This window comes from Astatotilapia calliptera, chromosome 5 (genome assembly GCF_900246225.1).
Source record: "Astatotilapia calliptera chromosome 5, fAstCal1.2, whole genome shotgun sequence".
NCBI lineage: Eukaryota > Metazoa > Chordata > Actinopteri > Cichliformes > Cichlidae > Astatotilapia > Astatotilapia calliptera.
The window spans coordinates 9226657-9242490 of NC_039306.1; the positions used below are offsets into that span (position 1 = coordinate 9226657).

The 15834-nt window shown below is 41.7% G+C and overlaps 1 protein-coding gene across 2 annotated transcripts in view; it reads right to left on the reverse strand.

Moving 5' to 3' along the window:
- Positions 1 to 15458, reverse strand: part of LOC113022072 (plexin-A2-like) — an 87255-nt gene extending 71797 nt beyond the window's left edge. For both annotated transcript variants that reach the window (XM_026167080.1, XM_026167081.1), the window contains exons 1-2: positions 15157 to 15458; positions 2172 to 3523 (exon numbers count right to left, since the gene is read on the reverse strand). In XM_026167080.1, the coding sequence (XP_026022865.1) occupies positions 2172 to 3395 (1224 nt within the window). In that variant the 5' untranslated portion in view covers positions 3396 to 3523; positions 15157 to 15458. The remainder of the gene's footprint in view (positions 1 to 2171; positions 3524 to 15156) is intronic.
- Positions 15459 to 15834: the final 376 nt, after the last annotated feature.

Here is a 15834-nt window from a genome sequence, read left to right on the forward strand (position 1 = left end):
TGTTTCTGAAACACATTAGGCTAATGATCAAATTTTATTAAAGTAGCATAGTTGCCTTTTTTTTTCTTTTGGTTAAATGTTGTTATGCTAACAGTAGTGTGATGGATTGCTATTGAATTAAATACTGTAGGTCTCTCTGTTTGGTGTTGAGAACGCCTTAATGCCCAATGAAGCCATTTTCAAGCGCCTTCTTTGTGGCAATTCATTGTGTTGTTCCCTTATCAGGAAGGAAAAGTAGACCTAGAGGAAACTTTGAAAGGATCAACTTGAGAATTGAATGACCAAGGGCCAGATTTACTATATTCGGCAAAATAGCATGTGAGCCCAATCCCCAAATAGTTCTCATAGGTGTGATTAGTTTTATGTGTGATTTACAAAATACAGATACAGGTACAGTGAGTTAATTTCCAGATCAAATGCAAAAAAATAAGACAGGCTTATTTTAGCAGTTAATTGCATGTCCCATTTGTTATTAAATACTTAATTTGCATAATTGATATTTTGTGCCTTAAAAAAGGAACTCCCCAAACGGTCAGCTACAAAAATCTCTGAGTTCCCACCTCTTACACTTTAAGTGATATTATCATTTCACTTAAAGCACCCAGCTGCCAATTTAAAGCCTCAGTCATTAGCTGTGAATTTTATGTCTTATTTGCCCAGCAACTAGCAGAATACTTCTACATCTACATCTACATCTAGATGTAGAAATGTTGCTATTACAAGTGTATTCTAAAAATCTTAAACTAAGAGCCCATCAAATTAAGTTTATGGATTATTGTACATTACAGGCAAAACGTATGATTGCATTAAATTGGAAAACATCAGATCCTCCTGCTATTGGTGCTTGGATAAATTCTTTGGCACAGTGTATGGCAATGGAAAGGATAACGTACTTTCTCAAAAACAAGTTAACATATTTTGATGAAATTTGGAAGCCATTTAAAAACTTTATAAAAGAAGTAAACATCGGACAACTCCTGCAGGAGTGTGGATGAGGAGAAAATTGTTTAGTATGTGCTAGCTATTTCTATTGTCTACTTTTTTTTTCTCTCCTTTCTTTTTTGTTTCCTTGAATATGTATAAATGCCACATATTGTACAAATGTATACATATTTTATGTGGGTTTGTTTTTTTTTTGTTTTTTTTTGTAGGTTTGGAAGAGAGCAGGGTGGGAGGTGAGGGCGGGGAAAAAGGGTTCCTATTACAGCAGCATATAATTGGGAAAACAAACCTTTGTATGTTGTTGCAAAAAGCAATAAAATTTATATTTAAACTAGCAGAATAAGAAACTGCCATTATTGGCACTGAATCAACAGAGTGGAAAGGTTTTGGGCTTTTCAAGTGGTGATCTGCCGTGGCTATACAATGTTGTTACATGCATGAACACTTATATAAACTGTACTGACCACAGAAATCATACCTAATGCATCACCATGCCCAACTGGTGCTTGATTTGACTGAGTATTTATGTAACCAGAGAACTAAAGTATCCAATGAGACACATTACAGACACATACAGCATATGAATACAGAGAGAGAGATTTCTTTTGCGATTGCGTTGGTGTTATGGATAACATTACATCTCATTTATTTGATGACATGGTTTAATCAAAGTACATGTTGGGAACCACAAGAGTGATTTACCGCATGCGATAAATATCATTGTTTTCACGCTTCACTTTCAACTTGCTTCCATGAAAGCCTCTCATTATGCAGAATTATAGCTTTTATAAAGGCACAGACTTGGACATTCACAAGAAAGGCAGTTTTTTCTCAAGATCAAGAACAGGTCTCAGAGGGCTCAAAAAATGCTGACAGCGACAAGAGCAGAAGGAGGGAGATGGGGAAAGAGAGGGAGAGAAAGGGGAGGAGAAGGAGGCGGGAGTCGGTGCCTAAACCCCTGAATGAAATCAGAGCTCAATACAGAATTCCTCTGATTAGCATTGTGGAAATAATCTCCTCCAGCTCTTCTGCTCTCATGGGATCTTGAAACCTGAATAGTGTCTTCAGCATAGCACAGACTGCCTATCTATCAGCTGTTTAGGCTGCAATCATACTTGCAAGTCTAACTTTCAGTACAGCTCTACTATATCACTGCTACACACTACTGTGTGATACTTTCGCTAAATATATGAAGTTCAAAGCAGCATTTCTCCCTAAAATCTACCTACCGCCTTGGTGCACTGCACGTCCTTTCCCAGCAGCCAGTGCAACTCCAGATTTCCTTCTCCTTGGTAGCAGGACTGCAGCCGCTCCTTAATGCGGGTGTTGATGTCCTGGATGGTGAAGATGCAGAGAGCAGAGTGATCTGGAGGGTCGTGGTACTGCTTCTGTCCTTTCGAGAACACAGCAAAGAGCACATCCTCTTGAGCACTAATGTTGAGTGACTTAGCCAGAACCCTGCCGGCCTTGGACAGGTAAGCTGCCTGCAGCAGACGGTACTCCTCGCCTCTGTGAATGCACCCCACAGGAAGTGACACATACGAGTGGAACTTCTTGTCACCTTTGCACAGGCGGATGATGCGGGATGTGTAAAAGAGGTCGCCAGGGGAGCCACCTGCAGGCATCCCGTTCTCTGGAGTCTCCGGCTGGACAGTCATGAAGTAGACAAAGCTGCTGCTGGCAAAGCCATAGATGTAGTAGATGTCAAAGTGTGGCACAAGAGCCAGTGTGTCTGAGGGGATTTTAATCAGAGAAGAAACAAAATCAGTGTGAAGCTCATAGTCCAGCATGGCGGAGGATTCTGGGTCACGAGGCAGCTTTCGGCTGGAGATAGTTGGAAAGTAGTCCTGTTTTCCGCCTACGGCAGTGCCGATGTATAAAGTCGCATCCTGACCCTGAGAGGGTACAACAACTCCATACATCGTCCCAGTCTGGTTGTCACTGGACAGGTAGTGCTCTTTCTTATGCGTGGGCTCCACAAGGATGAACAAATCATCCAGCCTCATCAGCTTACAGACGCCCTGGTAGAGGCTGCCACAGGCCAGCAGCCGGTTGTGAGAGTAGTCGATAAGCAACAATTTGTTAACATTGTCAGTGGAGGCCAAAGGCTCAGAACAGGGCTGGACAATTAGTGGAGGATAACATGCTTTGTTGTCATACTCTGGTCCTGTATCATGAGACACCAGGAGTGTTAGATTAGAAGACAACTTGTAAATTCGATTGACAGCTCCAATGTACAAAGCCCCAGTAGACTGATGCACAGTCAAGTGGTTCAGTGACCACTCCCTCCTCTCTGATTGGAAGGTGTTCATAGTTTGTCCTAGAGTCATCTTTTGATTCAGAGAGATTAGAGTCAATAGCCACAGTGCCAGGGGCCATGACATGACCTTTAGAGGACCGTGACCTTTAGTGAGGCCGCAGTAAGTCCATCCTTTATACAAGCACGTTCCCATCCCCACGTGGCTCTGAAAAGTATTGAGCTCAGACAAACAGGGTTGTGTGTCAACAAGTAGCAGGATTGTCCAGAAAAAAGATCAGCTCAAGCGGGGTCTTGTTCTCCTCAAGTGAGCTTCACATCATTCTGAAAAAGAAAAGACAGACATTTGTTTTAGATCTCAAAAAATCCTTGATTCTTTCAAGTGTGAAAGATTGCTTTTCAGGATATCGTTAGGCACTAAAACCCTAGAAATGTCTTGTTTTCTTCTCTAGCTCTGCTTAGTCAGACACATGAGACATCAAAGAAACAAGTAATCATTTGTTCAAACTGTCTCCCCATATTTACTAGCCTGAGAGATGGTCCAATATTCCCCATATCAACAGGGGGGCTCATTATATTCGCCTTTCTGTAAGAGAGACCTAACTGTGGCCTATTACTTGAACAAAGCAGTGACACAATGTAGCTGCGCGTTCCCTCTGTTTGGGTGGCTAATTAAATGATCCAAATGTATTAATTATGCATCCATATTTTGGGCTCCCTGTTTTCCTTCCTCCCCTCTGCCTTGTTCGTTTAAATGGTTGAATCCAGGAGGAATTAATCACTCTCCAATGCGGCCGACATTCCTAAATTAATCAGGCTTTTTCCAGGGATGGCAGGGAGTCATTAGAGATTCAGAGCCTGGCAGCATCAACTCACACTTCCCTTTTTAATTTCATTAGCATATTTTATGTAAATATTTCCAAGGGACAAACAATGTCCGTCAAACACATGACGGACAAAAAAGATGGATGAGTTAGCCACATGAATGTTTGATGGATGTACATTTTTAATTTATTTATTTTTTACTGTTATAACATTAATATAAAATATATTTTCGTCTCCCATATGGCCAGACAAAATAAGCTTATCTACAATAAAAAGAGGGTCTTTTTTCCTCTATATAAAGACTGATGTTTTATGATGGCAACACAAGCATCGTAGATAAAGTAGCTTCACATATGCCGTTACTTCATCGATGTCCATTAAAAGAGTAATAAAACTGTCTGCATAGGAGGATACATCATAAATTAAAACACCTACATCACTCTAAATCCTGCCTGTGTGCTGCCTGAAGCTTCTCCAATCATACACTCAAAGGTGGTTTCTGTCTCTCCTTTGTTATCGCCGTTACTACACCAAAAGCACCTTCACACTCTTCTAACAATCCTTTAAAAATAAAAATAAATGAAATGCTTTCAAATTTCCTCCAAGTATATCCTGCCAAATCCTAGAAGACTATACCTCGGAAGCAAACTGTCCTTTTTTGGCTGGAACTAACGTAAGCGGGGTGTTTTCTCAGTGAGACTTCCTGGTATAAGTAAAGGTTAAATGAAGACAGCCATGTCAGATCCTAATGCGGAGGTCATGATGCGGTGGGTGCTCTCCATTGGCTGACTAACAGGATGTCCGGCTGAGTTGAGCTGGAGCCAGGGATAGAGCGGATGGACTGACACTGAGCTGGCTGGGCCAACTCCAGCTCCACTCCAGCATCTCCTGCCCATCTGTCCCCACCGTGCTCACACAGGGGGAGAAGTCACTTGAGTGTCCCGACCTACTCTGCTCAATTTGGCAGGCTCAGTGTGAGCAACTCTACCAGTAATTGGCCACCGAAGAGTAATATCTGCCACACGCTGCATTGGAGCTCTTAAATCTGAAGTTTAGTGTTTGCTTTTGTTTGTTTAAAACAGATTCCATTTATAAAGACATGAAATGAATCAGTCACAGTCACAGTGCTATCTTTGCTGCCTTTGTTTTAGAAAACAGAGAAGTCTTTCCTTTTTTTTCCTGACTGGACACAAAAAAAACATGTCTTTTATTAGTTCTCAGAAAGCCTAGATTTGGCAGGACATGTTGGCTCTAATATTTACATCTTTATTTAAGGCAAAATGTTGTCCAGCAAATTCTTTCTGAAAATCCCTCAGATCATCTGCTTTGCAAGCTGATGAGCCCATGAACCAGTTTCTGTTTTCATTTATCCTGAAAACCTGATGAAATCAGTACTCATGCGTGATTGAAATACTGGAGGATGAAGCATCTGGATAAAATGAAATATAAACAAGATTCATGTGCTTATTTTCAGCAATGACCATGAACTAGTGCTAATTGCGAAACTTTACTTTTTGAAGTACAGCCTTTTTCCCCCGAGATCTTTCTTCTTCTTTTTGTAGTCTTTTAAATAATGGAATGTCAAGTAATGCACTTAAGAGCTGCTTGAAAGTTGCAGAGTTAGAAAAATGTGACTGAATTCTTGAGCTGCCACAGAAAAGGGATTTTTGTGCTTCAGCTGGGGCTGTCTCTACTTTGTCTCTGCTTTGGATTTCTCTGCTTGAACTCACTCTACAAACTTCCAACTTAAAACCTTTGGTGTAATATGCATTGTAATCTTATCAAAAACTCAAGTGATGACCTTTCCTCAACTGGAAATAATAAATAAGACATCGCTCTTGAGGTCTAACAGCAAATAGCAGACCAAATGATATTTACAGAGGTTGGCTCGAGTCTGGCTTGACCTTAAACAACAGACACCAGCAGTGATACCCACAGGTTAATTCAGTGCTGAGAGTCTCCAGTGAAATCCTCAAAGGAGTTACAAAACAGGGGAGAAAAACACGAAGAGAAATTAAGGAAGTGCTGGTGGCAAACGGAGCTGGGCAGGCATGCAGGCAAGCAGCAGCCTCCTCGTTTCATCCATTTCTGTTCTGCCGGCTTTGGTCACGTCTAAGGCGTGCAGTCATGCTGCTCAGTGTTTACCCTGGATTATAGAGACAGCTCTTCGCCCTGCGCAGTCCTCCCTGCTGAATTCTCCGCCTCGCCACTCAGACACGCTCCAGCCCAGACGTGACTCATTCACACTCACACACAGGAACATGGTTTGCTGAGGCCTCTGGGGACGTGAGCTCTCAGCGGGCACCAATCACAACACAGAGGAGGGAGAAGCCAGTCTCTCGTGCTCCGCAAACACGACCCTTTGACCTGGATCAAGATCTGTGGAACCAAATCCATCCTTTTGGTTCAGCTTTAATTGAGGCGAAATGCTGTCATAGCTTCTGTAGCACCCTGTTAAGCATGATTCACGGGACGGAAGCGATGGTTACTGCTGTTGAGATGAAATAATTAAAAGAGGGCTCTCTTCTTTTTTAGTATGTGCATCATGTTCAGTCATCGCTCAAGTTTGACAGCATAAAGATATGTTTTGTCAGCATTTTTCATGTGTACTGTAGTACATTCAGATAAGATATTATGTGGAAACCTTATTTCTTGAAGATTTGCATATTTTGTGAAGTAGTGAAGAGCTTTGTAGGCAGAGGCTTAATTGATTTGCGATACTGTGTTAAAACGCAATTGTGATCATCACAAAAAGAACTGACATGAAGTTAAAAGTATTAAAATACACATTTCCCGATAAAATGCTTTAATAAGAATTCACCGTGTTTAATTAAGTTTAGATAATTTAGATCAACCAATAACACTGAATTGCTAAAGCTGTGCTTTATAGCTAAACTAAGCCTTTTAGGCTGGTTATATAGTATTTGTAAGAACATGGGATGATGATAGGATGATGAGATAAATTATTTATCTTCAAGAATGATGTAATACAAATACATTATTCCCTGGAACTATAGATGGTCTGGCAGGCAAAGTGGTGGAAACCCCTCAGACAAAGCTTCTCAAACTAAAGGGATGAGAGGTTTAACAACAAGTGGCCTGAAATATAAGGCTAGAGGTGGTGCCTATAAATGTTGTAAAGTAAACTGTTTAGGGAAATTAGGTTTTGATTTTCTGTTCACAATCATATTTAATAGTCACATTTATGTTGAAGTCTTAAATTGAACATTCTTATCCATGTTTGTCATCACAGCTCACTCGGCCAGGGGCTGTTGCTGGTAGCTACGTATTTTTGCAAAGCATTCACATTTTGGAGATGTTACCTTTCCAAACACTCAGAGCAAGATGATACAAGAGGATTTTTTTTACACTTTAAAGAAGGACAGATTTAGCACAAGCAGCATGTGTTCAGGTTTATCTTGTTTATGTTTTGGATTATAGATTTGAGAACACTGTCGACAGACTGCGCCATGATATTTCTAAAGGTCAGAAGATACTTCTCGGTGCTCACACTTAGTCAACAATAGGAGTCATTGTCACTCACATCAGAGGTGATAAAAAAATTTTCCTTTTTGTCGCTGTTGTTTTGTGTGGCCTAGATTTATAAGGCTGCACAAAGCCAATAACAGTATAAGACCACGGGGGCGGAAAACTGTCTGAACTACAATAGTCATAACAGCTTCTGTCTTTATGATTACAAGCGGGCTGTGCACAAGCGTGAAGGGTTTTTGTGTCTGTAGGTTTGTGCTGATGAGGCGGCTGATAGAAGTTTAAAAGTTTCTTATAGGACATCATTTTGGAGTTGGACAATATGTGGCTGCAGTTCTTCTGAACGTTTGAGATTGTAGTATATAAACCCACATGGGATACATTTGACTGGGGTTCTCGTCAAATACGCACAGGCCCGTCATTGGGGGGAGGGCTAGTTGTACACATCACACATGAATGGGCTGAAAGGGCGCCAGTCGCAACAGAACTTGACTTCCAAATGAATAAATGAAGGCAATTAGTAGATCTGTTTACAATGTTGTGGAGACAGAAGTAGGTCAAACATGGCAGACACAGAAGGGAGGAGGGAGCCAGCAAGCCAGAGCCAGGGGCTGTCGCTGGTACCTACAATGATGAGTCGGGGAATTAGGACATGAAAATGCCGTCTTTATTAACAATGACTTTTAAATGAATGTCATAATGAATCACAAGGGACCGGTGGAGTTTATTAGAAAAGCAGTGTTTTCTATTCAGCCCATCGTGTTTTATCAGACACAGTGTTGTAGAGGGTAAGCCCAGGGCAATAGGCTCCGCCTTCAAAATCCCCCTCACCCAAACACAGACTCGAGCCTCAGAGGACATAATGTGTAGCTTGGATGCTCACACTGCAGATACCCACAGGATATCTTCACTTTGATATTGCTCAGTCAAATTTTATGACAGTTGGCCCGTGGTTAATTTTTATCATTATGTTCTACAATGTAAATTCAAAGAGAAGCACTTTGCCCAGTTGGAAGGGGGCAATCTTAAAACCAGTATTTAGACTAATGGCAATAACACTTTGGGAGGCAATTGTTCCCTGGAAATCACTGCAAACTGCTGTGAATTCATTTAGCTTCATTGGCAGCTCGACTGGCACCTCTGCGTGTCCCAGCATTTTTTATATAATAAAAAACAGAACAATTATTTCCTTTTCTCCGTGCTTGTTGTTTAGTTTATTGGCCAGCGCAGATATTACAGGCTTTAGGACTCTCTAGCCAGCCACAATTCTTGATGGTAGAGTAGTGGAGGATGTCCGTGGGGGACAGTAAAACAGCGCTATGTCATCGCAACTAGCTCGGCTTCTAATAACTGCAGGATGCTGCGCAGAACCTGGGCAGTTGTAAATGTGACATAGGGGACCAATTCCAACAGATCACCACAACACAGTCAGCAGCCTCCTCTGCAATGCATTCCATTATCTCAGGGCATATGCATTATACATGCAGATACAGTACTTTATCTGAAATTGCTGTTAAGAGCAGGGACCAGATGAAGGGCACTGCTGCCACAGTCAGATTTAACCATGCATGCCTTTCTCCACCCTTCCCTCTTCTCAGCTCTGTCTCCTCTTCCATAAATCTCGTTGTTGGTCTTCCCTGCTTAATGGTGACCTCAAGCTGGCTCATCTCAACTGCTGAGGCCCTCGTGTTGCATATATGATGAGCATACAGGGGAAAGACAAAGTGACCTCCAGCGCCGTGATGAAAACCCATGCAGTTCAAGTGCAATAGAGGGTCTTCTATAATTCAGCAATCGCATAGGAAGACAGAGTGAGCTGTCTTTCTTCTGGAGCCACACAGCTAGCGCCTGTAGTGGTAACCTACATCGCCTCAGAGCGAGGAGTAAACAGGTGTGTTTGATCAGGTTTTGGAGTTATCTTTCTGCACCCGCACAAAGACAATGAAGATGGTGAAATGAAGACTGGGGACCAAATACAGAACAGCTCACCTGTTTAGTTATTTGTACTATAAGATAATATATATTAACTACCAGCTTTATGTTCAGAGGGATGGCTTTATTGTCTGTTCGCACTTATATATCTGCCTTTTTTCTTCTTTTTTTGGCCAGGTTGTTATTGCTCTCTCTAAAGCAAAGCTATATTTTCCTCAGACCGACTGACTTACTCTACAGATGTGCAGGACCATATTGATTTCTCATGCATAAATCAAGGAGACCTGACAAGGAAAATACTTTACATTTGGCAGAAACTAGACCTCACTGAGTATATGAATGGGGAAAAAGCAATCAAACACAGTGATGCAGACTACATTTGAAGCTGTGAAGCACATATGTCCATGATTCCCACACCACTGCACACAGAAATCAAAGAACTTATTCCAAAGAAGCCTGTATGTTTCCTCGGCTTCCTCCCGCTTTGCCCATATGGTTTCATGGGGTGGGAGATGCCAAGGTTGGAGGTAGCTAGCACGAATAATTACGATCAAAGAAATTACAATGCAAAAGGAACAGCTGCTACCTCGACTGCTGACAAATCACTATGAGCAAGAGGAGACTGCAATAGACGGCGAGTCAGGGAGAGTAAAACAGGAAAGAGGAGGAGAGATGGTGCATGTTCTACTATACAACAACTTTCCCTCTAAGTATCTGCTACTCCAAAACCCATTTAACATTTAATCCGCAGTGCAAATAAGGCCTTTGGTGGCCATTCACCCCAAAGCTGTACAAATACAAGCATCTGCCCAGATTATCTCAGTCAGACTCTATGGTCAATCCAGCCCGGCCTCTTTCTAATTCTACCCGTCAGAAATTCTATCCTACTTCCTGAGCCTCTCACATGAATTTGAGAAGAGTCACAGAAATGTCTTCAATGTCCAAAAATAGAAATAACCTGGTTTGAAGTATAGTAACCAAGTGAGTTAGAATTTTACCAAAACTGCAAATGCAGGTGAATTTCTCTCAAATAGAAATTCACTTCATGGCAAATGCGTTACATTTTTTTTAATGCTTTATCACAACTCCTGCAGGAATAATGCAGTATCCTTTCGTCTCAACTTGCCCTTCCTAATAGGATTTGCTTGTCAAATTAAAATTGAATACTCCAAGTCTATTAAGCTCAGTCCCACCTGGTTTGTAGCTGCCAACGGCTGATCACTATACAGCAGTCTTAGATGTAGTCCAGACAGTCTGGACTTCTATGACATGTTGCAGATAACCTGGTGAGGACAATTTTGCAGATGTAATCACTTAAAGTTGTGAGGCATTATTCCAGACATTAGTCATTTACTATTTTGTAAGACAGGGCTTTTACAAAGTGGACCCAAATACTCTGTCTTCCCAGGTGGCAAAAAAGAGCAATTTGACGGTGTTCTGTAATGGTGATGGTGTTTCATAATTCAGTCCAATTTGGTTTAAGGTGCCATCTGTCCATTTTTCAAGCCCTTATCTAACTAGGGTTACAAAACCCCATACCCTGGATTTGTCGCTAGTCTGTCTTATATGTTTCTTTAGAATGTGGGAGGAAACTGGAGCACCAGATGAAAATCCACAGTGACATGCAAAGGCCAAAAGACAACTGCAAGTGCTAACTACTGAAACCCTAATGAACACCAGTTTGAAGTGCCAGACTTATTTTATATAATCTTGAAATCTCTGTTTACATCATTTAGCAGCCTCTTGTTTTTTGAGAACTGGCAAGGAACTGGGGTTGGCTTGCCTCAGTCGACATGTAGAGTCATGTAGAAGTATCCCTGGGCATGATACCACACCCCAGGCTTTCCCTGAGCCATCTATCAAAGTTCAACTGTTTTAGTACTCAGCATCACAAACATCAAATATCCTATGTTTTACCTTTTTAAAGGTGTAAAGAAATGTTTCTTTTTTTTTTCAAAGGCTGAATTAATGTTTAAAACATTTGGTTTTAAAGCCGTCGCTTCACCAGTCAGCTGGGATAGGTTCTAGCCCCTCGTGACCCTGACAAGGATAAGCAGGAAAGAATGGATGGATGGATGGATGGATGCTACACCTGTCAAACACTTAATTAAAATCTGTAGCAGCCTTTATCATCTTTAGTTATTATCCATAGACTTAAGTTGAAACTCAAAAATATATCTTAAAATAACAGTAGGTCAAAGAGCTGCCAGAGACCACAAATGTCATAGTGGCTTCTTTGTGCTTTCAGATTTCATATTGGGTGATAGATAATTACACTACAACACTTCACAAAACTAAGGAAGAAAGATGAAGAAGCCATGTTTTAGAAGTTATTCGAATATGATTAGTTTGTTGAAATGGTACGAAAGAGATGGATTAAAGTGAAGTTACATGGGTTTAGCTCAAACACATAAAGACCAATTTCTTTCCATGTTCCATAAGATATAATAACATAACCAAATTTTACCAAATGGCAAGTTTTAGGTATTTTGTATGTAAGCTACATGAAGTAAACTGATGTGCTGTGAAATTACCAAAGTCTGGCTTGAATATCTGCCTCAAAGGGCAGAAAACCCACCAATTTAGCACAAGAGCGATTGTAAAAGTTACAACAAAAGCAGCCGAGATATCCTGATGTTTGTGATCCATTATATGACCCAAGTTATGAAAACACTGGTTCCTGTACTTCCCATAATATTCTCCAGTTATTGTTAATGCTTTTTCAGACATCTGAAAATTTTTAGCCCAGCGGTTTCAGAGCCATTAAACTGAATTTCATGAGTAATATAAGAAAACCGATTACAAACGGATAAACTTGTGTCAATGCATTTCAGATTTAAAAAAACTCATGTGACATCACTTAACTTTGTCATCTATTTTGTATGGCCATATGCTGTCTAAATACAGAAGTGCCAAAGAAATCATGCAAAACAAACACATCAGCAAAGTTATTACACTGTTTGTATCAACAACAGTGTGACAATCTGGAGGCAATGCGCCATATTGCAAGACCGCCATCACTGCATGCTGAGCGCTGCCAAAGCTGCCATCTGGCAGGTGAGCTGCACACTTTCCTCTCCTCCCTCTCACTTCTCCTCTCCACTGTTTTTTACCACTTCTCTTCCTCGCTCTTCCTATATTAGACCTTCTCACCTCTGCTACCTAGCTATTTCCACTTTTTACACTCCTGTCTAACCCTGTAAGGTTATTCTTCTCCACATGTACTGTATATGCACCTCCCTCCAGGCCTGGATCACACACTGAAATAAGTGGAAGCATGAAGCCTGAAAGGTGGAAGCAAGAGAGTAAAGACTAAGGACAATTTCACATTGGCTGTGCTTGTTCATCTGCAGTATTTTGTTCTGTCTGCATTTCCTTCTTTTTTTCCTTTCTCTCTCTCATCAGTGTCGATTTCATATCACTGTTTGCTCTCCTCCCCGTTATCGCAGCCCTCTCGTCACACTTCCCTCTCTTTATGTCTCCTCTTAGCAAATATGCACTCATATGCAAAGACGCACCAGTAAATAGGCACACGTATAACACGCACATTCACACGCGTACAGTATACACGTGCAAACACACACACACACAAACTGCAGGCTCGACGTCTTCTTCCGCAGGCTGTAGCATCTGAACAGTCGTGTTTAATCAGTGTCTCCATAGGCAACCGGGGGTAGCGGTGGGTGGAGATGGTGAGACTTGGAGGTGGGGGGTCTCCAGCTATGGGCAGTAGCAGTGAGCTGCTGTGCACTCACACACCGTGTAAGTGTGCTACATACACTAATTCGTCTGATGTATTATTGGAGCAACTGTGCGTCGCCTTTGCCTCTGACCCACGCTGCACTCCCTGATATTGAAAATACTTCAAAATCAATGTCACAGATTGAATTGGCAGTTGTTTTAAATCACAAGCTGTTTTTTGCAGTGTAGTAATAAAGCATCCCTCTTCTTTTTTTCTTATCTTCTCAAACATAAAGTAGCTCATTAATCTCTGTAGAAGTCTGAGATAACACTTAACTCCTAGCTTGTGGGTGAAAATGACAGAGACAGATGCTCTAAATTACTTCACCTACACTGGTCCAACATTGCCTCTAGGGTCAAAAGACTCCAGAATAATTCACCTATATTTCCTCAGTACAAGATACTACCACTACAAATGCAGATGGAGGAATTACATCAAATGGTATGTATAGATCAATTAAATCAAACTGCCAATAACATTGATTTTTTTTCCCCATTGGCTTACTTTTAGACTCTTAAAAAAGTTAAAATATAATTTAAATTTTACCTAATCAGAAACAAAGTTTAATCTCTTAAACTTATGAGCGTTCTTTTTTTAACTGATATCACTACTTTTAGAAATCTTCCCCTGAAATTTCACTTACTCCCTAAAATCTGGGCAGTGAGTGAAAACCTCAATAGTAACTTGTTTTTCCAGAAATTCTATCCCGGTTATTTTGTATTTTTTCTTTACAGTTTTCCTAACAAACATAGTTCCCACAAAAACTGATAGTACTGTGGATAATCCTCAGCAACTTGGAAAGTGTTACTGTCACAATACAAATCTCAGACAGAGCTTTATCGTGTAAGACACAAAGTATGTCTTTTTGTTTGCTTTAGCTTAGCTGAGGAGTTAGGAGTGGGTAATCCTCAACTATACCTCAGAAGAATAGGAATCATCATAAACCAAACCCTTAGTTTCATTCATTGTTGTCAATTGCAAGAGAGAGAGAGAGAAAAGTAATGTGGAGATTCATTTAAATTCTAAAATTAGCAGGCAACTGATAAAATGCCGAAGCGCATGACTGGCAAGAGCATGCTAAAAGAGAAGCCAATCTCTCTCTCTCAACGAGAGGCTTTTCCCACTCTGGAGGGGCCAGGAGAATAAAAGCTAGTCCAACTGGCCGGCCAGATAAGCCAGACCAGAAAGAGCATACAGGGAGAAGAAGGGCTCATCTGGTTTGCATGAGGGGTGAGAGTCAAAGAGCCGTGAATCCAACTACAACCGCTCCTCGCCCCCTCAACCACCATACAGAGGAGAGCTCAAACAAAGATGCACTTAGTGAACAGCATTGTTGTAGTTGGCACCGCTGCAGCTGTGTGTGCTTTAGTTCTTTCAGACTCAAGCTTCATCTCAGCTCTTGCCCAGCTTTATCAGCATCCCAGTGGCTTCTGCTCTGCCCTGGCTGCCAAAGCAGCACGAGCTCTGGCTGCAGGGCAGCAGCGGAGAGCTGACTGTCTCCAGGCTAAATACTTCACTCTGGTATTCTCCTGATGACCAATAATCTGATGAACTGCCCAGAATAATCTAAATGTCTAAAGAGTTTTGGGAAAATCTGCACAAGCCGGTGGCTTTCGCAGGCTTTGTGTAAAGCAGAGTTATTGATAAGAAGATTATTCCCATCAAATCTAATACAGAAATGCTCTTGCCTGAGGATCTGATTGGTACTGAAGCTGAGGCATTTACAGTTGCTTTGTTTTCAGAACATCAGCCCACATCTGCTGGTTGTTACAGGTGGTCAGCAGAGCCGCAATTTGTCCAATTAACACGTGCATTCTAAATCATAACGCCATTCGGAGTTCACGCTCGCTGCGCGTCTTTTCACGGCGTCCAAGGTGCGTGAAGTCTAACAACTTTACCCTTCTGCACAATGCAGAGCTGCTCTACAAGCTGCCGCTCAGCTGCTAACACCAAAGGATAGCCCACTCACCTTGAAATAGCAGGAGACTCATTCATGAGTAGCGCAGATCCGGTTATTTCGCTTGAATATTGGGAGAAACGTCCCGCGTCTCAGTCAGTGAGTCAGTCAGTGGGCTAAATGAGTGTGGACGACAAATACAGCGAGATAAACTGCCGGTTAATTTATTCTACGCGCAGACGCGACGCACAGCTTGTAAAGTCATCTGGACAGCAGTGAGCATCTCCCTGTCAGCCGCTGAGAAGGAGACGATATCAAGTGACCCTCCCGCCTCGTTCAGGGATTGATCATTTTCTGTAACAGGCTGTCATACAACCCCATCTCCACCTCTCTCCCTCCCTCCCTCTCTCTCTCTCTCACTCTCTGTGTGGATGCCGGTGCTACATGAAGTCACCCATCAGTTCACTTGCACCTCACGTACAATGTGCGCTTTTAGACCCGACCTCCGTCGCGTCATCCTTTGGCACAACTTGGGCGCTTTGCAATACCTGTTCTATGTCTTCTTTTTTTTCCAGCGGACGAATAAAAGTTCCTGCGCATTTGTTCATCAGTGGAGATGGACACTGACAATGATTCATTCTAAAAAGTCGTCAAAACATTTGGTAAAGAGCCGACTTCTAAATGCGCTTACAATTCCATTCAAATTGGACCTAGACTGCGTGTTATCAACAGCACACAGGACGGAGATAA